Genomic DNA, 25,998 nt, shown 5'->3' with positions numbered 1-25,998 from the left:
TGAAATAAATGCATTTTACTTCATCAGTCTTCCCTTGTTTTCTACCATGCTCTTGCCTTCCTTGCCTATTTAATTGCTATCTTTAACTTATGGACCAGATTCAACCTTCACTCTTGTCTCACTACTGCTTGGGCTCCCACTCCCCCTGCCAGGCAAGTCTAAACCTTCCTGAGTAGCCCTCGCAAATGTCTCTGCCACAATATTGATTCCCTTCCAGCTCAGGTGCAACCCATCCCTCGTGTACAGGTCACTTCTGCCCCAGAACAAATCCCAATAATCCAAACGTCTGAATCCCTGCCCCTTGCATCAGCCATACATTCATCTGTACTATCCTCCTATTCCTAATCTCACTCGCACGTGGAACTGGGAGTAATCCAGAGATTATTACTTTTGAGCATTTTGCTTTAATTGCAAGTAGAATCAATGCATCGCCAATTATTTCTAGTATCTACACACTTACAAGTAAGGAACATGCTTCTACTTATTGTGCCAATTGTCAACCTCAAGAATTTCTCAGTCAGAGGAATCATGCATTGCAACAGTGCTATGGTTGTGAAATGATCTTATCCTCTCTATCTTCATTTAGTATCACAATTGATGTATACAGTTTGCAATTGCATGTTTAATGCTTCCAAATTTCTGTTAAACTGATAAAACAGTTCTTAACAAAATTAGAAAAATAAAAGCAGCTAACGTTTTAAATATAATTACTGTGTTTACCTTCAGTACAAAGCAGTGATCAGTTGGTGCTTTGTATTTCGCCTTGTAATTCACTCCATAGTAAATATTGACATTCTCAAACTGGATGAAGCAAACCAGATCACGTGATGTCTGTTGAAAAAGTCAAATCATTTAGAGCATGTTTTCAGATTTGATCAAAATTCTCATTAGAGGAATTCTTCACAAACCCATTTACATCTTCCAAGCCATGACTGTGACTAGCTAGAGGAGAAGACAATAGATGCATGAGAAGACCGCCATATGCAAGTACTCCTCCAGGCCATGTCCGGACTAGTCACTGTGCTTTTTTTATTGTCACTGGCTGAAAATCCTGAAACTCCCGATCTGTACTGTCAATGTTCCTACACCAAATTAACTGCACTGTTCAAGAATGGATAACAAATGGATAACAATCAATTATGGATAACAAATGGATAACAAATGCCAACCTTGCTGGTTATGTTCACATCCCATTACAGAAGAAAAGAAAAACAACATTGTAAGTGACCAGAAGACCCAATATTGATTAATAGATGCATTTAAGCTCTCTGCGGGATGTGCTACTGTCACTAAGGTGGAGTATAAACGTCTGTAATGCTTTCTTTTATTAGGACTGACGAAGCACCAGCCCTTCCTTGCTAGAGAAGTGCACGCTGTCAATCTTTTACTGTTTTTCATTTTGGCTATAGGCACCTCTGACCCCTGAATGATGATTTCAGCTATTTGTTTAAGCTCTACTTTAGCTTAAATCTCACGAATATTCTTTTGGCAAAAAATGCATCTTTCCAATTTCTGACCTTAGTTTTTCCTTTAGGAACATAATAAATCCCTGAAGCTCGTAGAAGAAAGTATCGACGTTTCCATGACTTCTTTCCATCTTCTTTTACACAGAGGGCTCCTTCAAGCTCTGGTACAATGACTGATGTTCCACAAAAACATTCCTGTGTGCACACATAAATTTAGTTTATGTGATGGGAAACATTAAACTTTGAGAGTATGTTCTAATAAAACTAATAAACATGAGTTACAGGTGGGTCAGCTGCTCAAAGTGGGATAAACTAATATGCTATAATTCTCTGGGGAACTGAGCAATCACATTTATCAAAATGATACAATCAGGAAACTGAAATACCTGAAATTGAAAACTCTGAGCTAACTTTATAGGATATGTTTCGTACTACTTCTGAACCAGGAAGATTTCAGGCTGAAATTTCAGTTGTGCCAAATTCATCAGGACAAAATTAATCTTAGAGTCTTTGGACTAGTGAAATTGTTAGGACCTTGAAGATATATAGATATATAATCTTTCTCTCTTTCTAATGGAGAGAGATGCCCATGGTTCTTTCTGGATTATGGTTCATTCCTCATTAATCATGCTGAGGGAACTATCTTTTCAGTGTCATGCTGGTGTCACAGTATCACAATACTAATTACAATAGATTATGTTATGAATTATAGGCCTATTTTTAAGTTTAAAAAAATCCCACAAGGCAATCACCTTTGTTATTGTGTGAAACAAAGGATTTAAAACAGATTACAGTCAGGGTTTATAGTATACTTCAACAAGGGAAAGCATTCTTTAACCGACTACTTATTTTAAAGCTTGCTATTCAACCCTAGCTTATTATATATTCATTCTGGCCTGTTGGTTTATGAAAAGCTTGGCAGCTGTACACTGTAATCTGGAACTTTATTAATCTCACACATAAAAGAGAGAATTAACTTTTATGTTGCACCTTTCACAACCACAAGAAGTCCCATATTGCTTAATTGTCAAATAAGTAGTTTTGTCATAGCAGCAACTCCAGCAGGAAAGGCAATAGTATTTTTAGGAAAATATGGGAGGAACTGATCTTGTTAAAGTATCGGAAAGCCTCACAAGAATGGACTTTTACAGCTGATTGTCTTTAATATCTAATAACTGACTTTAATTATTCGTTAGTTTCAGATTACCCACAGTTGAATGTTCAAAGTACACTTCCTTGGTTTTCTTCAGTGCGGTTTTGAAATGGCTCAATGATTTATATTACAATCAACATTGCACATGTTGCAAATTTACTGTACAAGTGCAGATAAATGATACTCATTCACAAGTAAAGCCACATTAGACACCATTGAGTCAGGAATGTCTCTGTGTAGGGGACAGCACTGAGAATGAAAAGCTCTCCTCCAACATTCATTGACCTACTAAGGAAACAAATCAAAGAGTGACCCTTCTTCAGAACTGCTCATAGTGTTATGTCTTGTGCAAAACAGCCCAACACCTGTTGGAATTTTATTCTTAAATACAGATTGATCACAATCTAGTCCCAAAGCAATTGAAAGGGAAGCAATAATATATCTGTATTTAAAGCCATTAATGATGCTGGGCCTTCATTATAAAACATGTCATATGCTAAATAATCTGCAATGCTTTACTCATTTATCTGGTGTTCTTTTAGTTTAGATTGTACTATGGCCTGAGTCTTATGTTTTATTGGCTGAGTGCTAGTTGTGTCATTTTGTTTGGAGGTTTTTTTTGCCGTGAGGCCTAGTCAAATGTCTCACCATACCTTACCAAACTCACCTCATTCATCACCTGCCTCACCCTTATGGCATCTCTCTCAATTGATTCTATCCCCATCTTACCACTCATCATTCCCAGAATAGCTTCTCACACAATGGATATCTATCCAAAGACCAGCATTCCTGGTTCTGGTACCATATTCAAAGGGCCATTGTGTGCCTGAAGAAGTACTGGCTTTCCGAAGCTGCTCCCTGCTCAGTGACAACTGAGATGTCGGAGATGCCACAATTCTTTGACAGGGCCCTAAAGGTCCTGATAGTTGAGGTGATGCAGATGACCAGCAGAGAAGACCATGACACCAGAATCCGGCAGCCTGGTCAGAGATCACCACCCAGGTCAGTGTGGTCTCTGTATTCTGGAGGAATGGTCAGCAATGCCATAAAAATGCCAATGACCTCTCCTCTGCTAAGTTTCTTTCCAATACCGCACACTCACTTTGTCTCTGCTACTGTAGCCACATTCCACCAAGGCTGTACAACATCTTCTCCCTTATGTGCTGTCAACACCTCCAATCTTATATACTTCTAATCCTGCATGGCATCTGCACTGTCCATTCACTTATCCACAACACCTTTTGATGAGCTGCGCCAGCACTAAAAGCTGAGCCAGCCATTTTCACCACACTCAATAACTTCCTTTCTCTCAGTCCAGGAGAGGACAACACATAAGAGGGCAGACAGTGATCAGACAGATGGGAGGATTCTAGACCTTAGGCTCCTCACCCACAATGAGGAGAGAGTTCTGTTCCTTGAAGGAAACAAATCAGGACTGCTCCCACAGAGGCACCAAGGCATTGGTGCCCTGCCAACTGACTAGATATCGTTCTTCACTCCACTGCAATTCTCACGTTAGCTCTGCTGCTAACGTCAATCATCACAAACCACTTCTAACCACTATGCCATCTCTCCTTTGTGTTTTGCCAGCCAGATGTGCATGACCCCAGCAGATAAATAGCCCATTCCCACCAGAACAACTCTGAGGATAAGAGTTGCCTCCTGCAATCCCAGCAGCTTACAGATACAGACATTTCTGTGGGAGCCTAAGGTTTAGAATGTTTGGGAGTACACTCTGGTGAGCACCTCACTGTGACAGTACCACAGTCATCCAAGAACGATGCGGCCCAGGCTGCTGGCACTCAAAGGACTACCAGAGACCAGGCAATGGCTCAGCCCCATGCAGGAGAGGACCCTTTGGTGGTGGCAATCAGCAACATTTTCCACATTGCTCAGGGAGGAGTAAGAGCAGACAGGTATATAGGACACATTGGTCCTCATTGCTCAGTGGCTGCAGAACTGTACCTATGTCTAAGGGACCAAGTTGCCCCAAACATATGACTGTCTGGTTGCTCCATGAATAGATTGACTGCTTCCAAGGAGATCCAGGTCCAGCACCCTCAGAGTCTTCTGGAGAGATGCACACATGTGAAGAAGATACGCAGGACCAAAGGCATGGCAAGAGGAGAATGGAAAACACTCACACTCACTCCAGGTGCCTCTTACTCACAGGGATACAGGGTGTTGCCAGGGGACACTCAGCCAGAGAAGAAACCACACATAGGCCCCTCAGAAATCTCCTTTCAAGACACTCCAGAGATGGTCTCTGCAACCTCACCCTCCCTGTCCCTCCAGTCACGCTGAAGATGGTCCACTTGGCTTTGATGTGAATTCTCAGTATGATTATTTGTGCTATAAATTGATGTGTTTCAAACAAAATACTGAATTATTGTTAAGTGTATGAAGTATTTACTCACCTCAAGTAAAGCCTCTTTGTTTTTCTCTTTCATGTTCTTCCCTTCTGCTTTCTTCTTTGCAATGTAGAAATTCTGGATAAAAAAACACAAAGGATTGTTAATTCTCTGAACTGTGGCAGAATGCAATATATTGTCACAGGATAAAACTTACCATGTACATTATGAATGTTAAATGACTGGCACTGAATATTAATATAATATAGTTTTTGAGGTTTTTCTGTTTCTGGAAAGTTGTGAATGGTGCTGAATGTTGTGCAATCATTGGCAAACATCCCCACTTTTGTCCTTATGATGGAGGGAAGGTCATTGATGAAGCAGCTGAAGATGATTGGACCTAGGACACTATCCTGAGGAACTCCTGCAGAGCTATCCTGGAGCTAAGATGACTGACCTCCAATAACCATGACCCTCTTACTATATGCCAGGTATGACTCCAACCAGAAAACAATTTGTCCCTGATACTCACTGATTATAATTTTGCTAGGGCTTCTTGATGTCACACTCAATGGAATGCAGCCTTGATGTTGAGGACTACCACCTGACTTCTGGAATTCAGCTCTTCTCCTCATGTTTGAACCAATGCAGCAATGAGGTCAGGAAGTGAATGACTGTGATGGAATCCAGACTGGGAATCACTTGAGTACGTTATTGCTCAGCAAGTGCTGCTTGCTAGCACTATTGATGACACCTTCCTTCACTTTACTGATGATCAAGGGTAGACTGATGGGTAGTAATTGGCTGGGTTGCATTTGTCTTACTTACTGTATATAGGACATACTAGGCAATTTTCCACCAGGTAGATGCCAGTGCTGTAGCTGTACTGGAAGAACTTGGCTAGAGGAGTGGCAAATTCTGGAGCAAAGGTCTTTAGTACTATTGCCAGAATGTTGCCAGAATGTTGCCAGGGCCTGTAGCCTTTGAACTATTCAGTGCCTCCAAACATTTCTTGATATTACACGGAGTGAGTCGAATTGGCTGAAGGCTGGTATTATGATGCTGTGGTCCACTGGAGGCTGGGATGAATCATCCACTCAGCACTTCCGGCTCAAATCCAAGACATTGAGATAAATTGTAAATAACTGAGGTTCCAATACTGATATAATTGGGACACCCCTTGTCACATTCTATCAATTCAAAAACTACCTATTTACATCCACATTAACAAACTAATCCACTATCTATGCAAGTGTGTTTCCCATAACACTGAGTTCATATTTTCCACACTAATATTTGATGTGGCACTTTGTTTTATCCATTCTAGAACCTTGAGAACAACACATCCAACAGTCCGTCTTAACTATATTGTTACTTCCTGAAAGAACTCTCATAAATAAGTCAAAAAGAAAACACTTCTTTTCCATAAAATCATGCCGACCTTGCCTGTTGCCTTAAGATCTTCTAAGTGCAGTACTATAATAGCTCCTAGTATTTTTGGTAGACTACCTGGCTTATAGTTTTCTATTTTCCCTTTCCCTTTTTGATATTTTCAATCTGATAGGACCTTTCTAGAATTTGGGGAAATTTGTAAAATTAAAACCAATCCATCTACTATCTCCATAGTCACTCTTCTGGCATCCCTGTGTAATCCAGCAGGACCAGGAGATTTAAGAGATTTTAATTATAACAGTTGTCTCAGTGTCCTTGATTTAAGTTTTTTTGCTGATATACAATTATTTCTGGATGTTACTTCTCTTGAGAAGTGAGAACAGTTGCAAAATATCTATTCAATATATCTACCACTTCCCTATTTTCCATTATTAACTCTCCAAAGGGCCAAAACTCACTTCCTTTTCAGTTACCCAAAGAAACTGACTATTATCTTTTTATAATTTTAGCTGGCTTTCTCTTGTATTTTAAATTCCCCTTTCTTCTTAATCTTTTAGTTAATCTTAATTGTTCTTTATATTCTGTATAACCTTCTGGCCTGTCACTCACCTTTGCAGAATTATTCTGGAAGTCTGTCTTGGTTAAGGGATAATGTGGAGGTGCCGGTGTTGGACTGGTGTGAACAAAGTTAAAAATCACACACCACCAGGTTATAGTCCAACAGGTTTATTTGGAAGTGCAAGATAGTTACCTGACAAAGGAGCAGCACTCCGATAGCTTGTACTTCCAAATAAACCTGTTGGACTGTGACCTGGTGATTTTTAACTTGGTTGAGGGATGCAGGGTGGAAGGGCCAGAACATGTTCAGAACAAGAACACAAGTGATGCTTCTGACTGGCAAGGTATGGGTACCCTGGAAAGATGGCACCAGGATCTTCAATCGCTGAAGGTGTCAGCAGAGGTGTGGAATACTGTACATCCCTCCACAAAATTTGCCAAGCTACTTGTGTATGGATATGTAATATGCTGAGTACTATGTGATCGAGTGAGAGAAAGTGACCCATCTCTGAGTGCAGGTGAAGTTCACTTTAATGCCCAATGTCAAACAGAAAGTCTGCTCTTAGTTAAAAGCCCTCTGAGCTACTGGAACAATTTGAAGAGCCTGACTTCATTAACACTGTTGAACAGAACAATGTGCAGAAAGTGACAGGAAAAGACTAGCTGGTCCTCGCAGCCATGCAGTATCCAGAAAAGGTGTCATCTAAATGAAGATTTGATTCTTCCTCCCACATCACCCAGCCCAGATACACATCTCCTGAGAGCCAAACCACAACAGAAAATTGGTCAATTTAGAAAGAAATTCGAGGAAATTCTTCACTAGCTCTCAAATTCTAGGGTTTGAACACAAAGCTGGCTAAGGTGAACTTGGAAATTAGGTTAAAAAAGAAAAATAGAACTGTTCTGGCAAACTTTTATGGAGATATTTAGCAATTCTTTGCAAAGATTTAGTCTAACATGACTCAGCAAAAATACGAGGATCTACTGGTTGAAAAGAAAAGCTGTTTGAGAAAGATGCATCATCTGGGCTAAATAAAATAGGTCAGAATATTGTTAAATTAAAATGAGGTAATGTGGTGTTTATTAAGGGGAACTATTTAATATAGGCTGGAGAGGTTACGTTGAACTTGTAAAAGACACTTAGCTGAGTATTGTGTACAGTTGTGGGTGTCATGTCATGGGAAGGACATGAACACACCACACAGAGTGCTGAATCAATTTTCGAGATTAGCACTAGAAATGAGGAACTTCTGTTATGAGGAGAGATTGAAGAACTTAGTTCTGTTCTCCTTGAAGAGAGGAAGGCTAAGCAGAAATTTGATAGCTGTTTTCGTAAATGGGCTAGATAGAGCAGATAAGAAGTAGCTGTTTCAGCTTGTAAAACAAACAAGAACATGAGGGCATCAATTTAAAGTGCCATGCATAAGAAGCCAACAGTGAAGTGAGGATAACTTTTTCACTCAGCAAGCAAATAGGGTATGGACTGAAGTGCTGGGAAATGTAGTAGAGGCAGGTTCAATTGAAACATTCAAGAGGGCACTGGATGATTATTTGGATAAATAAGTGTATTGGGAAATGCAGGAGACTACACTCGATAATGATGCTTATTTAACTAGCCAGTGAGGGTACAATGGGCCAAATGGACTCCTCTGCACTATGTTATGAAGATGTGAGTGTACTGTACCTTTAAGAGTGTTAAAAGCTAGCAAAACTACCTGACAGTACCAAGTGTTCTGAACAAGATACAATGTAATCTTTTGGTCCAGCAGCTAATGTAGCTGGTTGCCTGGAGACAAAAACAAATTTGACTTAGGCCAATCAGTTTAAATTGTACCCAAAATAAAACCTCCAATCCAGGTTGAATTTAGTAATCGACAGTATTAAAAGCCAATGACCCAATCCAATGCTTTTGGGGTATAAGACTGAGAAAAATTGAATAGTTGAGGGAGAACTGCCAAACCACCAGCATGTAAAAAGACTGCCCGAAAATAGCTCTTGTAAAGGTACCTTTATCGATCAGTGATCTGTGAAACGAAAATCCCTAAGAAGAAGAAAAGAAGACAGAGGAAGATATAAGAGAAGATTTGACAGCTGGCTGGTTTTGAAATTTGAATTTTAGTAAATCTTACTCAGGGGTTTTATCAGACTAGTATCACAGAAGGAAAAGTAAACCATAGGTTAGAGGAAGGAGTTGTAGATAATTGTTATTTAATTATTCTCTTTTATACTTTAAGAAACAAAGTTGTTACTTTTACTTTAAGTAGTCCTTGACCACTTGAATTTACATAGATTACTGCACGGGATAAATCTTTTCTGTGTTGCTAGTTTAAATTAAGCAGGAGGGTTTACCCCGTCACACAACTGCAACACTCTAATACCATGATATGGTGATGATATAGGGAATAGCAAATTGGCATGGATAGAACATTGGTTGACTAACTGCAAGGATAGAGTAAATTTGTGGGCGGCACGGTGGTACACTGGTTAGCACTGCTGCCTCACAGTGCCAGAGACCCGGGTTCAATTCCCACCTAAGGCGACTGACTGTGTGGAGTTTTCACATTCTCCCCGTGTCTGCGTGGGTTTCTTCCCACAGTCCAAAGATGTGCAGGTCAGGTGAATTGGCTATGCTAAAATTGCCCATAGTGTTAGGTTAGGGGTATGGGTGGGTTGTGCTTCGGCGGGTCGGTGTGGATTTGTTGGGCCGAAGGGCCTGTTTCCACAGTGTAATGTAATCTAATCTAAAATCATATTGATAGATTAAGTGAATTGGTAAAGATATGGCAAACAGAGAATAATATGGGAAAATTTCATGTAGTATACTTTGGCAGGAAAATCTTTTTTAAAATGAAATAAAGCGTATTACCTAAATGGTGAGAGATTGAAGAGCTCTGAGAAGTCAAGAAATCTGGGTGTTCTAATAAGGATAGCTGATAGGATGTTCTTATTTATCACTGGGAAACTGACTACAAAAATGGAGAGCTAATTTTTTAAATATTCAGGCCACTGTTGAGACCTTATTGGTTGTACATTATTGTTAAGGTTTTTGAGGAAGGATGTATATGCATTGGAGTTAGTTAACAGAAAGTTCACTGAACTAATACCTGGAATGAGCTGGTTGTCTTTTGAGGAAACAATAGACAGGCTAGACTGGTATTCACTGGAGTTTAGAAGAATGAAACTTAAAAAGAGTTCTTGAATTTACATATTACACAGCCTAAACCAGCATATCCCATTTTAAAAGATGCAAGAGTCAATCTAAGTTTGTTTAATATATCATTACAGCTCCATGACACTGTAACCCTTTTGCTATAAATTCTGTATCTTCTGGTCCTGCTCCAGAACCACCACATGACGAGGCAGCACCTTGAAAGCTAGTGTTTCCAAAAAAACCTTTTTAACTACAAACTGGTGTTGTGTGATTTTTAACTTTGTCCATACCAGTCCAACACCGGCATCTCCACATCGAGAGTTGAGAAGAGTAAAAGTTGACTTAGTGAAGCATAAAATCTTGTGAGATCTTGACAGTGTGGTTATGGAAAGGATGTTTCCTCTTATGGGAGAGTTCAGAACTAGGTGGTCACTGTTTAAAAGTTAAAGGTTGCTGATTATAAAACAGAGATTATCAATCTTCTTTCCCCTCACAGTGACATGAATCTTTGAAATTTGCTTCCCTAAAATGTGGTGGAAGCAGAGGCCTTGATTGTGTTCAAGACAAAGGTAGATTTTTATGACCCAAGAGTTGAAATATTATCATGGATAGGTGGGAATGTGGAGTTGAGATCACAGTTAGACCAACCACTTATGTGATGTTGAAGTGAGATGATTCAGATGAGGTGATGGAGAGTTACAGATTAGCTAGGAAGGATTTAAAGAGAGAGTTAAGAAGAACAAGGAGGGGACCTGAGCAGTCTTTAGCATAGAATAAAGGAGAACCCTAAAGCTTTCTATAGATGTGTAAGGAATAAAAGGATGACTAAGGTAGGAATAGGCCCTGTCAAAGACGGAAGTGGGAAGTTGTGTGTGGACCCTGTGGCGATTGGAGAGGTGCTAACCAAAGATTTCTCATCTGTTTCACTCAGGAAAAGGAAAATATTGTAGAGAAGACTGAGACATGGGTTATTAGGCTTGAAAGGATTGAGGTTAGTAAGGAAGAGGTGTTCTCAGTTCTAGAAGGTGAGAACATAGATAAGTCCCCTGGGTCGGTTGGGATTTTTCCGAGAATTCTCTGGGAAACTAGGGAAGAGACGGCCAAGCCTTTGGCCTTGATCTTTGAGTCATCATTGTCTACAGGTTTAATACCAGAAGATTTGAGGATTGCAAATGTTGTGCCCTTGTTCAAGAAGGGCAGTAGAGATGAGCCAGCCAATTATAGGCCAGTGAGTCTTATGTCTGTTGTAGAAAAAGTTTTGGAAAGGATTATAAGAGGATTATAATCACCCAGCAAGCAACAATTTGATTGGAAATAGTCAACATGGATTTGTCAAGGGCAGGTCAAGTCTCACAAATCTCATTGAGTTTTTTGAGAAGGTGACTAAGCATGTGGATGAGGGTAGGGCAGTTGATGTGGTGTACATGCCTTTGATAAGGTTCCACATGGTAGGCTATTGGAGAAAATGCAGAGGCATGGGATTGAAGGTGATTTAACAGTTTGGATTAGAAACTGGCTTTCTGTAGAAAGGCAATGAGTGGTGGTTGATGGAAAATATTCAGCCTGGAGTCTGGTTACTAGTGGTGTGCCACAAGAATCTGTTTTGGGACCATTACTGTTTGTCATTTTTATAAATGACTTGGACGCAGGCATAGGTGGATGGGTTAGTATGTTTGCAGATGATACTAAAGTCGGTGGAGAGGTGGACAGTGGGGGAAAATGTTGCAAGTTGCAGGGAGACTTGGATAAACAGCAGAATTGGGCTGAAAGGTGGCAAATGGAGCTCAATGCAAATAAACGTGAGGTGATTCACTTTGGAAAGAATAACAAGAAGGCGGAATACTGGGTCAATGGAAAGATTCTCGGTAATGTGGAAGTGCAGAGGGATCTTGGTGTCCATGTATATAGATCCCTGAAAGTTACCACCCAGGTTGATAGTGCTGTTAAGAAGGCATACAGTGTGTTAGGTTTCATTGGTAGAGGGATTGAGTTCCAGAGCCATGATGTCATGCTGCAACTGTGTAAAACGCTAATGCGGGCCTCACTTGGAGTATTGTGTATAGTTCTGAGTGTCCCATTACAGGAAGGATGTGGAAACATTGGAAAAGGTGTAGAGGAGATTTACCAGGATGTTGCCTGTTCTGGAGCAAAGGTCTTATGAGGAAAGACCATTCTCATTGGAGAGAAGAAGGCTAAGATGGGATTTAATAGAGACATACAAGATAATCAGAGGATTAAATAGAGTGGATAGTGAGAGTCTTTTTCTGAGGATGATGACATCTGTACGAGGGGGCATAGCTGCAAATTGAGGGGTGATAGATTTAAGACAGATGTCAGAGGCAGGTTCTTTACTCAGAGAGTGGTAAGGGTGTGGAATGCCCTGCCTGCCAATGTAATTAACTCAGCCACATTAGGGAGATTTAAGCACATGGATGATGATGGGATAGTATAGGGTGATGGGCTTAGATTAGTTCACAGGTTGGCGCAACATCGAGGATCGAAGGGCCTGTTCTGTGCTGTATTATTCTACGTTCTATAACCACAGTCTTACTGAATAATGAAGCTTACTGAATACTGCTCTAGATTCTTGTGTTGTTCATATGTTTGACTCCTGGCTCATGCTGAATTAAATAATCTCAGTCAAACGATGATAAGATTTTACAATTGGCCTCAGTGTTCCTGTGCTAAGGGCTTATGCCCGAAACACCATTCTCCTGCTTTTCGGATGCTGCCTGACCTACTGTGCTTTTCCAGTGCCACACTTTTCGACTCTGACTCTTTAGCATCTGCAGTCCTCACTTTCTCTCAGGTGGAGAAAGCTGAGGTATGTTTACCACTCCTAGTTACTGTTCTGAAACTGTTCCTGAGTGTTAGAATAGGTTTGCCACGACACACGATAGTCCTGAAATAGAATTCAAAACTGTAAGTTGTTGAAGGAGAAGTGAAAATCACAGAAGCTTTGCTCAATGAAGCAATGCCTCATATACACTGTAAAGAAAAAGCAAGAGTTAGCATTAAAGGGAAAGGAAGTTGAAAAATTGAGGAAGATGCCACTTAATCTTCTAACCCCTCACTTTTCGTGAGTACTTTTGAGTTGTTTATGCAAATCCTTTTTCTGATACTGATGATTGGGCTAAATGACACCACACTGACTTGATAAATAGCAGGCAGCTATGCAAAACAGTGTGGTGTGGTTAGAACTCTTGTGTGAATATACAGCAAGTGTAGCCAGGTCTTCACTTTGAATTATGCTTATCCAGTTGAAATAGCATATGTTGCAATTTCATTTTTGTTCGGAAACTTAGACTAAAGAATGTAGGAAATGGAAATGCAAGTTTGTTGAAACTGTTTGTTAAAAGATATTTTTGAATGTTCTAAGTACAATTCTGGGCTGCATACCAGAATGAGCAGAAATAGATTTATTACAGATAAGCAGTTTAAAATTAGGTACAAGATCATGGCCTCAGTCTTCAATTCCCATCAAATCTATGATGGGGTCTGCTTCTCTGGAATAGATGAAGGGTCAGCACCTAAATCAGCTCCCACTTTCCTTTCATCTCCTCAACCATCAGTACTAGGAGCATGGATTTAAAGGATAAGAGGTAAGTTACTAAACAGTCATTCTGTCTCCATCAATAAAATGGCCAGCAACTCTCGGGTCCCATTGAAGCAGTGGTCACTGCTGGTGCTAACTGTTCCAGGCTCCAGCAACAAGGAACCATGGGGCCAGAATTAAAGCTAGTTTACAATTGGCCTCAGTGTTCCTGTGCTAAGGGCTTATGCCCGAAACACCATTCTCCTGCTTTTCGGATGCTGCCTGACCTACTGTGCTTTTCCAGTGCCACACTTTTCGACTCTGACTCTTTAGCATCTGCAGGATTTGGGGTGTGGGTGATGGGATTTCAGTGTCAGACTGCAAGGCAAAGGCATTAGTGGGATGAAAGAACAAGGGCCCATGATTAGCAGGCCAGGGTAGGGCGGGGAAACCAGAGGTTGGATGGGACAGATCCTAGGTTGAGACTTTCAATGGGTCTGCGGGGACCGTAAATGAGGAACCTTTCCCTTTCCCACTCACAGACCCAGGAGCGAGACCTGACAGGTTTCAGGCTTTAGGAAGCATTGCCAATGGGCTGGAAGGACCAAGGAGCACGTGGACTGCCCAAACTTTCCCTATTATATATAACATTGCATTGGGATTGGGAGCCAGCAAGTCACCCCAGCATTGTATCCAATTTTACAGCACCCTCCACACACCCCAAACCCCAGTCAGTATGCCACTAAACAGCACAAACTGAATTTAGGATAATAGGTAAACAATCATTTCAGTGATGAATGATAAAACATTCAATAATGTAATGAAATGACAAATTAATGTATTATATATATCGTGGCATAATTCATACTACAACAGGCTATTGCATTTGAATCGATTTCAGTTGAACTGAAACAGTGGGAGAGATAGCATTTGTGATCTCTGGGGCCAAGTTCACAGTAAGTGTTCCCAACCCTCCCAGATTTTTCAGGAGTGTCCAGGGATCAATTAATTTCCTGAGCTGCGCTGTGAGGAACTGGAAATAAAATTCGGGGAGGAGGGGGGGGGGTGTTACTAAAGTGTGTGTTGTTTAACACTTTGTATTTACGAACATTTTCAACAATTCATTACAAAAAGTTTGGAGATGATGAATGAAAAGACAGACATGTAGACCAGTCAAGGAGGACAATTTTTGTTCCCAAAAGGATGTTGGTTGACTGGATAGATTTTTTATGATAACCAACAGTTGTTTCGTAGTCATCATCAATAGCAAAGAGTCTGTTTTTTTCACATTGCATGAGATGGCACAAGGGTGGCAATGTTCGGTGACCAATGATGGGCTCGATTAGCTGGGGGAAATTAATGGCCGTATTATGAAACCTCCTGGAGTGCATGAAACTTCAGTTCGAAACCTTAGTTTGCAGTGGCCTTTCTTTGGTTGAAATTACATTAACTGATATTTTATGGGACAACGGATGTATTTTAAAATGTACTAATGGTCTCATTACGATTACAGGTAGAACTTCAGAAGTACTCATGAAACATTCATTTGCTTTACCAGTGATTTATTTTAAAATCCCAAGAGTTCTGACCCCATCTGATCTCATGCTCATGATATGGTTAAAGATAAATGGAAAATGTGCATTTGTAAAATTTTTCCAAAGTTGTCATCAGAGCTTTAATTATACTGAACAAGGAAGAAATGATGACATTTCATCATCTTTTCATCAGCATTTCAACAGCGCACTGGTACTGTTGCTGGACTAGTAAACCATGGATAGGGTAATATTCTTAGACCATAATTAAACTATTAGATATAAAAGCAGATTTAAAGCATTCATTCCATTGTGCCTGCCTCACCATTCAACCATGGTTGATATGTTTCTCAACCCTATTCTTCTGGCCTTCTTATAATCCTTGATTCCCTTATTAATCAAGAACCTATCCATCTCTGCCTTAAATACATTCAATGACTTCGCCTCCACAGCCTTCTGGAGTATGAAAGTGAACTGCTGCAGATCTGAAACAAAAACAGAAAGTCCTGGAGAAATTCTTCTGAAGATGTCATTCAACTTGAAATATTAACTCTGTTTCTCCACAGATGTTGCCAGATTTGCTGTATTTCTCGCACATTTTCTATTTCTATTAGTGTTCCTGGAACCCAAGTTCAAATCCCAGCGTAGCAGATGGGGGAATTTGAATTGAATAACATTTGGAAATAAAAGTCTAATGATAACCACAAAATAGTTGTCAATTGTCGTAAAAACCCATCTGGTTCACCAATATCCTTCAAGGAACTGAAACTGTCATTCTTTCCTGGTCTACATGTGATTCCAGACCCACAGTAATTGACTCTTAACTCCACTCAGATATAGCCTAGCAATTCATATTAACCACTGAAAAAACTCAAAAGAGAAATGAATATGGACAGAACACCTGGCATCAACTAAGGCACTGGAAGCGACAGCAAACATAACACTACCAACCTTGTAAAGTTGGCCTGACCAACATCTGGAGGTTTCTGCCAAAATAGATGAGTCAAGCAACAGCCTGATAGTCATACTCACAGGATCATACTTTACAGACAATGTCCCAAAAGAGGTGACAGAATAGTAATATACAGTTTGGAGAGAGTTGCCCTGGGAGTCCTCAACATTGAGTATAGACCCCATTAAATCTCATGGAATCAGGTCAAACATGAGCAAGGATACATCTTACTGTTACATCATACCACACCCCTCTCCTCCATATCTACTCCATATTGAACATAACTGAGAGAAGCATTGAGAATAGCAAGAGTGCAGAATGTATTCTGGGTGGTGGAATCTTCAATATCCATCACCAAGATTGTCCTGGAGCACAACTACGTACCAGATTGGTCAGTCTCTGAAATACATAGCTGCTAGACTGAATTTGTGGCAGATGGTGAGGGAACTAACAGGAGGGAAAAGCATATTAGCCTCATCCTTACCAATCTGCCAGCTGCTAGTGTGTCAACACGTGACTGTATTAGTATGAGTGTGATTGTATCAGTAAGATGCATCACCTCAGACCTTGTGGAGATGAAGTTATGTGACTCCAGCACTGTGTACCCCAATTATAATCTGCAACTTCATGGCCTGGCATCTACCGCATTCAACCAATATCATCAAGCCAGGGAATCAATGAAGATTGCAGGAGGGCATGCCAGGAGCAACATCAATCATATCTAAAACTGAAGACAACCTGATGACCTATAAAACAGGAATGCATGCCAAACAGCAAGTGACAGACAGGGCAAAGCACAAACATCCACATCCTTAATGATGGGGGAGCGCAGCACGTCAGTGCAAAACATAATCATTCGCAACAAACTTCAGCCAGTAATGCTGAGTGCAAATACCAGTTTTTAGCCAGTTTGACTCACTCTTCATAGTGTGCAGAAATGGCTGAAGGCACTGGATGTTGCAAATGCAATGGATCCTGACAACTTCCCTGCAACAGTAATAAGATGAGTTCGCCAGAACATACTATTTGCATAGCCAAACTGCTCTAATACAATCACAATACTGGCATCTACCCGAAAAGGCGTAAAATTGCCCACTTATGTCATGCACACAAAAGCCATGGCAAATCCAAACAGACCATTTACTGCCTCATCAGTCTACTCTCAGTCATCAGCAATATGATGGAAGGTGTTATCAGCAGTATTGTCAAGCAGCTCTTGTTCAGCAATAACCTGCTCACTGCTGCCTAATTTGGGTTCTGTCAGGGTGACTCTGCTCCTGAATTCAGTACAGCTTTGTTTCAAACATAAACAAAAGAGCTGAATTCCAGAAGTGCGATGAGAGTGACTGCCTTTGAATCCAAGATGGCAACAGTGGAGTAGGCAGCATGCATGATCAGCCTGGGTGCGTCCTTTCTGTGAGCTTCTCTTTGTTTCCTTTCTTAATTCTTTTGTGTTTTTGTTAATCTACATTGGCAGTGAAGAGAGTGATGGTGCTGTGAAGAGAGTGATGGTGCTGTGAAGAGAGTGGTGGCACAGTGAAAAGAGTGATGGTGCAGTGAAGAGAGTGATGGCACAGTGAAGAGGGTGGTGGCATAGTGAAGAGAGTGATGGTGCAGTAAAGAGAGTGATGGCGCAGTGAAGAGAGTGAAGGTGCTGTGAAGAGAGTGAGGGCACAGCGAAGAGAGTGATGGCACAGTGAAGAGAGTGATTGTGCAGTGAAGAGGGTGATGGTGCAGTGAAGGGAGTGGTGGCACAGTGAAGAGAGTGATGGTGCAGTGAAGAGAGCGATGGCACAGTGAAAAGAGTGATGGTGCAGTGAAGAGAGTGGTAGTGCAGTGAAGAGAGTGATGGTGCAGTGAAGAGGGTGATGGTGCAGTGAAGAGGGTGATGGCGCAGTGAAGAGAGTGAGGGCACAGTGAAGAGAGTGGTAGTGCAGTGAAGAGAGTGATGGTGCAGTGAAGAGGGTGATGGAGCAGTGAAGAGAGTGAAGGCACAGTGAAGAGGGTGATGGCACAGTGAAGAGAGTGAGGGCGCTGTGAAGAGGGTGATGGTGCAGTGAAGAGGGTGATGGCACAGTGAATAGAGTGATGGCGCAGTGAACAGAGTGATGGCACAGTGAAGAGAGTGGTGGTGCAGTGAAAAGAGAGTGATGGCACAGTGAAGAGAATGGTGGCGCAGTGAAGACTGTGGTGGCGTAATGAATAGGGAGATGGTGCAGTGAAGAGGGTGATGGTGAAGTGAAGAGAGGAGTGGCACAGTGAAGAGAGTGGTGGCCTGTGATGAGGGTAATGGCGCAGTGAAGAGAGGAGTGGCATAGTGAAGGGAATGGTGACGCAGTGAAGACTGTGATGGCGCAATGAATAGGGAAATGGTGCAGTGAAGAGGGTGGTGGTGCAGTGAAGAGAGTGGTGGCACAGTGAAGAGAGTGATGGCACTGTGATGAGGGTAATGGCTCAGTGAAGAGAATGATGGCTCAGTGAAGAGAGTGGTGGCGCAGTGAAGAGAGTGGTGGCGCAGTGAAGAGAGTGATGGCGCAGTGATGAGGGTGATGGTGCAATGAAGAGAGTGATGGCTCAGTGAAGAGAGTGGTGGCGCAGTGAAGAGAGTGATGGTGCAGTGAAGAGTGTGATGGCACAGTGAAGAGAGTGAGGGGGCAGTTGAGAGTGATGGCGCAGTGATGAGGGTAATGGTGCAGTGAAGAGAGTAATGGCACAGTAAAAAGAGCAATTGCACAGTGCAGAGAGTGATGGTGCAGTGAAGGTAGTAGTGGCGCAGTGAAGACTGATGGCGCAATGAATAGGGAGATGGTGCAGTGAAGAGGGTGATGGCGCATTGAAGACAGTAGTGGCACAGTGAAGACTGTGATGGCGTAATGAATAGGGAGATGACGCAGTGAAGAGGGTGAGGGTGCAGTGAAGAGAGTGATGGCGCAATGAATAGGGAAATGGTGCAGTGAAGAGGGTGGTGGTGCAGTGAAGAGAGTGATGGCACTGTGATGAGGGTAATGGCGCAGTGAAGAGAATGATGGCTCAGTGAAGAGAGTGATGGCACAGTGAAGAGAGTGGTGGCGCTGTGAAGAGAATGATGGCACAGTGAAGAGAGTGATGGTGCAGTGAAGAGAGTGATGGCGCAGTGAAGAGAGTGATGTGCAGTGGAGAGGGTGATGGTGCAGTGGAGAGAGTGAAGGCACAGTGAAGAGAGTGGTGATGCAGTGAAGAGAGTGATGGCACACTGAAGAGAGTGATGGCACACTGAAGAGAGTGATGGTGCTGTGAAGAGGGTGATGGCACAGTGAAGAGAGTGATGGTGCAGTGAAGAGAGTGATGGCACAGTGAAGAGAGTGGTGGTGCAGTGAAGAGGGTGATGGCACAGTGAAGAGAGTGATGGCTCAGTGAAGAGAGTGGTGGCGCAGTGAAGAGAGTGATGGCACTGTGCAGAGTGATGGTGCAGTGAAGAGCGTGATGGCGCAGTGAAGAGAGTGGTGGTGCAGTGAAGAGGGTGATGGCACAGTGAAGAGAGTGATGGCTCAGTGAAGAGAGTGGTGGCGCAGTGAAGAGAGTGATGGCACTGTGCAGAGCGATGGTGCAGTGAAGAGCGTGATGGTGCAGTGAAGAAAGTGGCGGTGCTGTGAAGAGAGTGATGGTGCAGTGGTGAGGGTAATGGTGCAGTGTAGAGGGTGATGGCGCAGTGAAGAGAGTGATGTCGGAGTGAAGGGAGTGATGGCACAGTGAAGGTAGTGGTGGCGCAGTGAAGGTAGTGGTGGCTGTGATGACTGTGAAGACTGTGATAGCACAATGAATAGGGAGATGGCGCAGTGAAGAGGCTGATGGAGCAGTGAAGAGAGTGATCACACAGTGAAGAGAGTGGTGGCGCTGTGAAGAGAATGAAGGCACAAGTGAAGTGAGCCTTGGCACAGTGAAGAGAGTGATGGCGCAGTGAACAGAGTGATGGTGCAGTGAAGAGAGTCATGGTGCTGTGAAGAGATTGATGGCACTGTGAAGAGAGTGATGGTGCTGTGAAGAGATTGATGGCACAGTGAAGAGAGTGGTGGCACAGTGAAGAGAGTGATGGCACTGTGATGAGGGTAATGGCGCAGTGAAGAGAATGATGGCTCAGTGAAGAGAGTGATGGCACAGTGAAGAGAGTGGTGGCGCAGTGAAGACTGTGGTAGCGTAATGAATAGGGAGATGGTGCAGTGAAGAGGGTGATGGTGAAGTGAAGAGAGGAGTGGCACAGTGAAGAGAGTGGTGGCACTGTGATGAGGGTAATGGCGCAGTGAAGAGAGGAGTGGCACAGTGAAGGGAATGGTGACGCAGTGAAGACTGTGATGGCGCAATGAATAGGGAAATGGTGCAGTGAAGAGGGTGGTGGTGCAGTGAAGAGAGTGGTGGCACAGTGAAGAGAGTGATGGCACTGTGATGAGGGTAATGGCGCAGTGAAGAGAATGATGGCTCAGTGAAGAGAGTGGTGGCGCAGTGAAGAGAGTGGTGGCGCAGTGAAGAGAGTGATGGCGCAGTGATGAGGGTGATGGTGCAATGAAGAGAATGATGGCTCAGTGAAGAGAGTGGTGGCGCAGTGAAGAGAGTGATGGCGCAGTGAAGAGTGTGATGGCACAGTGAAGAGAGTGAGGGGGCAGTTGAGAGTGATGGCGCAGTGATGAGGGTAATGGTGCAGTGAAGAGAGTGATGGCACAGTAAAAAGAGCAATTGCACAGTGCAGAGAGTGATGGTGCAGTGAAGGTAGTAGTGGCGCAGTGAAGACTGATAGCGCAATGAATAGGGAGATGGTGCAGTGAAGAGGGTGATGGCGCATTGAAGACAGTAGTGGCACAGTGAAGACTGTGATGGCGTAATGAATAGGGAGATGACGCAGTGAAGAGGGTGAGGGCGCAGTGAAGAGAGTGATGGCTCAGTGAAGAGAGTGATGGCACAGTGAAGAGAGTGGTGGCACTGTGAAGAGAATGATGGCACAGTGAAGAGAGTGATGGTGCAGTGAAGAGAGTGATGGCACAGTGAAGAGAGTGATGTGCAGTGGAGAGGGTGATGGTGCAGTGGAGAGAGTGAAGGCACAGTGAAGAGTGTGGTGATGCAGTGAAGAGAGTGATGGCACACTGAAGAGAGTGATGGCACACTGAAGAGAGTGATGGCACACTGAAGAGAGTGATGGTGCTGTGAAGAGGGTGATGGCACAGTGAAGAGATTGATGGCACAGTGAAGAGAGTGGTGGCACAGTGATGAGAGTAAGGGGACAGTTGAGAGAGTGATGGTGCAATGATGAGGGTAATGGTGCAGTGAAGAGAGTAATGGCGCAGTGAAGAGAGTGGTGGTGCTGTGAAGAGAGTGATTGTGCAGTGATGAGGGTGATGGCGCAGTGAAGAGAGTAATGTCGGAGTGAAGAGAGTGATGGTGCTGTGAAGACTGTGATGGCGCAGTGAATAGGGAGATGGCGCAGTGAAGAGGGTGATGGTGCTGTGAAGAGAGTGATGGTGCTGTGAAGAGAGTGGTGGTGCTGTAAAGAGAGTGATGGCACAGTGAAGAGAGTGATGGTGCAGTGAAGAGTGTGATGGCATAGTGAAGAGAGTGATGGCGCAATGAATAGGGAGATGGCACAGTGAAGAGAGTGATGGCACAGTGAAGAGAGTGATGGTGCAGTTAAGAGAGTGATGGTGCAGTGAAGAGGGTGATCGCACAGTGCCTAGGGTGATGGCGCAGTGAAGAGAGTGATGGCACAGTGAAGAGGGTGATGGCACAGTGAAGAGAGTGGTGGCACAGTGAAGAGAGTGGTGGCACAGTGCAGAGGGTGATGGCGCAATGAAGAGAGTGATAGCGCAGTGAAGAGAGTGAGGGCGCAGTGAAGAGAGTGTTGGCACAGTGAAGAGAGTGATGGTGCAGTGAAGAGAGTGATGGCTCGACGCTCCCGTCACTTTAGAGGAGCTGACCGGCACCCTCGTCCGACTCTTGAGGGGCAAAACCCTGGGTCTTGAAGGGCTGACTGTGGAGTTCTTCAGGGCGTTCTGGGACGTCCTGGGGAGCGACTATGCACAGGTCCTGGGGGAGTGTCTAAATACTGGAGAGCTGCCCCTTTCTTGGCGCAGGACGGTCATCGTCCTGCTGCCAAAGAAGGGGGACCTTCGTTCTTTGAAGAACTAGCGTCCGGTCTCCCTCCTCAGCACGGACTATAAAATCTTCGCCAGGGTGTTGTCTTCTTGCCTGGCTTCCGTGCTGGCCCTCATTATTCACCCGGACCAGTCCTACACGGTCCCGGGCCGGAGGATACACGACAACATCCACCTGGTCCGGGACCTGATCCATTTCTGTCGACGGGCTGGTCTGCCGAGCGCCTTCCTGTCTCTCGACCAGGAGAAGGCATTCGACAGGGTCGATCACGAGTACCTGCTCGGGACTCTGCGGGCATTCGGGTTCGGGACGCAGTTCGTCACCCGGATCCGACTTTTGTACGTCGCCGCAGAGTGTCTGGTTTACGGATCCCTGACGGCGCCCCTTCGCTTCGGGAGAGGAGTGCGTCAAGGCTGCCCCCTGTCCGGCCAGCTGTATTCCCTGTGTGTGGAGCCTTTCCTGCACCTCTTGCGGAGGAGGTTGTCGGGGCTGGTTCTGCGCAGCGCGGGCACGGGGGTGGTCCTCTCGGCCTACGCTGACGACGTGCTCCTCACTTTCACCGACCCGGCTGACCTGGGGAGGATGCGCGAGTGCCAGGCCGTGTACTCGGCAGCGTCTTCCGCCAGGATCAACTGGGCCAAATGTTCCAGACTACTTGTCGGTCCATGGCGGGTGGACTCTCTGCCGGAGGAGTTATGGGGGTTCAGCTGGAGTACCACCCATCTCCTCTACCTGGGGGTCTACCTCAGCCCGGCTGAGAAATCCTGGCCGGCCAACTGGCAGAAGCTGGAGGCCAAAGTCTCGGCTCGCCTAGGCCGCTGGACAGGACTGCTCCGAGTGCTATCTTACAGGAGTCGAGTACTGGTCATAAACCAGCTGGTGGCCGCCATGCTGTGGTACCGGCTGGCCACTTTGGTCCCTCCTCCTGGCTTTGTCGCTGACATCCAGAGAACGTTGGTCGACTTCTTCTGGGACAAAAAGATGCACTGGGTCGCTGCGCAGGTTCTGAGTCTCCCTATTGAGGAGGGCGGTCAGTCGCTGGTGTGCGTCCGCACCCAGGTCGCGACGTTCCGCCTTCAGACCTTGCGGCGATACCTTTACGTCGAGCCACCTCCTAGGTGGTGCGCCCTGGCGACGTATTTTTTCCGCCAGGTGCGTAACCTCAACTACGACACGCAGCTCTTGTTCGTCGACTGTGATGGTCTGGAGGTCGCCCTCAAGGTGCTGCCTGTCTTTTACCAGGATCTGATCACTGTCTGGAACATGGTTGAATCGCGTCGCACCTACCCTCTGGCAGGAGAAGCGGCTGTCATCAGGGAGCCATTGCTCAGGAATCCGCACCTCCGTACTCGCGGGTTCGAGTGGCTGTCGGAGGGGAGGGCCGTGGCGGCGAGGGCGACCAGGGTCGGGGACGTGCCGGGTGCCGGGGGCCTGGGCTGGACGCTGCCGCAGGACATAGCGAGCAGGGCAGCGGTAGACGTCCGGTACGTGGCCACCGCCATCCGACGCCTTAAAACGGCGGTGCTCGGACCCGACGTAGTGCACCAGTTGGAGGACACTCAGGTGTGCGGTGGGATCCCGTCCGCGCTCACCCCAGCCCGGACGGAATTTCACATTGGCCCCAAGGTCCCGTACTTCCCGCGGGAGCCTGTGCCCCACAACCTGAGCCGCCTCCGGAATTTTAATTTTGTTCCCTTCCAGGGGGTAAAAAGGCGGGCCCTGTATAGACTGCCGCTGCACACCGTCCACCTCTTCTCCCTCATCCACCGCCCGAACACACCTTGGCGTGTCCATTTGCCACCGGGCGGTGGAGATCCCCAGTGGAGGTCTCTCTACGCGGGAGTCCTCCCCTTTTCTCTCGGGGATCTGGGGTGGAGGGTGCTGCACGCAGCAGTCCCCTGCAACCGCAGATTGCGGTGGTTCACGGACTCCCAGCCCAACTGCTTGTTCTGTGGCGCTGTGGAGTCCATGGACCATGTATATATTGGGTGTGGGCATTTGCACTCCCTTTTTGATTTTCTTAAAAACCTTCTCCTCTGCTTTTGGTTGCACTTCAGTCCCACGCTCCTGATCTTTGGGCACCCGGTACGGAGGAGGGAGGGCAGGTCCGAAGACCTCCTTGTGGGTCTGCTCCTGGGCCTGGCCAAACTGGCCATCAACAGGTCCAGGCAGCAGGCCGTGGAGGGGGTCGTTAGGGCCGACTGCCTGCCCCTCTTCCGTGGTTACGTTAGAGCCCGGGTGTCCTTGAAGAAGGAGCACGCGGTGTCCACCAACACCCTGCAGTCGTTCAGGGAGAGGTGGGCGCCGCAGGGAGTGGAGTGCATTATTTCCCCGTCCAACTCTATTTTGATTTAGTCCCTACCCTCCCCTTCACTGTTTGATCACACAGCATTGCCCTTTGATGTGAAGGGCAGTGCTTGTCACTGGCCACTCGGGTGTTTTCCTATCTTCCTGGTGGTGGAAATTGAATAAAGATTCGTGCACCCCGTGTCTCTCACTTCATCGCACACCTACACACAAAGAAAAAAAAAACAAAAAAAAGAGTGATGGCGCAGTGAAGAGAGTGAGGGCGCAGTGAAGAGAGTGGTGGCGCTGTGAAGAGAGTGATGGCGCTGTGAAGAGAGTGATGGCGCAGTGAAGAGAGTGGTGGCGCTGTGAAGAGAGTGATGGCGCTGTGAAGAGAGTGGTGGCACTGTGCAGAGAGTGATGGTGCTGTGAAGAGAGTGGTGGCGCAGTGAAGAAAGTGATGGTGATGTGAAGAGAGTGGTGGCACTGTGAAGAGAGTGAGGGCGCAGTGAAGAGAGTGGTGGTGCAGTGAAGAGAGTGGTGGCACTGTGAAGAGAGTGATGGCGTAGTGAAGAGAGTGATGGTGATGTGAAGAGAGTGAGGGCGCAGTGAAGAGAGTGGTGGTGCAGTGAAGAGAATGGTGGCGTAGTGAAGAGAGTGATGGTGATGTGAATAGAGTGATGGTGCAGTGAAGAGAGTGGTGGCGTAGTGAAGAGAGTGATGGTGATGTGAAGAGAGTGATGGCTCAGTGAAGAGAGTGATGGTGATGTGAAGAGAGTGGTGGCGTAGTGAAGAGAGTGATGGTGATATGAATAGAGTGATGGTGCAGTGAAGAGAGTGATGGTGCAGTGAAGAGAGTGGTGGCACAGTGAAGAGAGTGGTGGCACAGTGAAGAGAGTGGTGGCACTGTGAAGAGAGTGATGGCTCAGTGAAGAGAGTGATGGTGATGTGAAGAGAGTGATGGTGCAGTGAAGAGAGTGGTGGCGTAGTGAAGAGAGTGATGGTGATATGAATAGGGTGATGGTGCAGTGAAGAGAGTGATGGTGCAGTGAAGAGAGTGGTGGCACAGTGAAGAGAGTGGTGGCACAGTGAAGAGAGTGAGGGCGCTATGAAGAGAGTGGTGGCACTGTGAAGAGAGTGATTGTGCAGTGAAGAGGGTGATGGCACACTGAAGACAGTGGTAGCGCTGTGGCAGCTGAGGCCTAGAATGGGGCAGTTGGTGTGTCTAGAGCAGAGCGGGATGACCAGTTGTCACCATGCTGGGGGACTTTCAGGACAGCCAGCAGTTGGTAGGCACGAGCCAAGCTTGGCGGCCAGCAGTTGCAACGCCAGAATGAAGAGCCTGGTAGATGGGGGCCTGGTGCAGTCAGTGTGTCACAGATCTCAGGCAGACCCCAGTAGTGCAGAAGGAGTGATACCATATGTGGAAAGCCTACAATGTGGTGAGACTACAAACTAAAGAAGCACTGTAATGTTTTTATTTTAACTTTATTTCATTATCTTCT

At 45.1% G+C, this 25,998-nt stretch overlaps 1 protein-coding gene across 2 annotated transcripts in view; it reads right to left on the bottom strand.

Moving 5' to 3' along the window:
* Positions 1-25,998, bottom strand: part of apbb1ip (amyloid beta (A4) precursor protein-binding, family B, member 1 interacting protein) — a 157,701-nt gene that overhangs the window by 19,070 nt on the left and 112,633 nt on the right. For both annotated transcript variants that reach the window (XM_072575987.1, XM_072575988.1), the window contains exons 8-10: positions 5,037-5,108; positions 1,518-1,661; positions 721-831 (exon numbers count right to left, since the gene is read on the bottom strand). In XM_072575987.1, coding sequence (XP_072432088.1) covers positions 721-831; positions 1,518-1,661; positions 5,037-5,108 — 327 coding nt within the window. The remainder of the gene's footprint in view (positions 1-720; positions 832-1,517; positions 1,662-5,036; positions 5,109-25,998) is intronic.

The sequence above is a fragment of the Chiloscyllium punctatum genome, chromosome 8, assembly GCF_047496795.1.
Source record: "Chiloscyllium punctatum isolate Juve2018m chromosome 8, sChiPun1.3, whole genome shotgun sequence".
Lineage (NCBI taxonomy): Eukaryota > Metazoa > Chordata > Chondrichthyes > Orectolobiformes > Hemiscylliidae > Chiloscyllium > Chiloscyllium punctatum.
The sequence above is the reverse complement of the archived record's forward strand: the minus strand, read 5'-3'. Positions and strand labels throughout refer to the sequence as shown.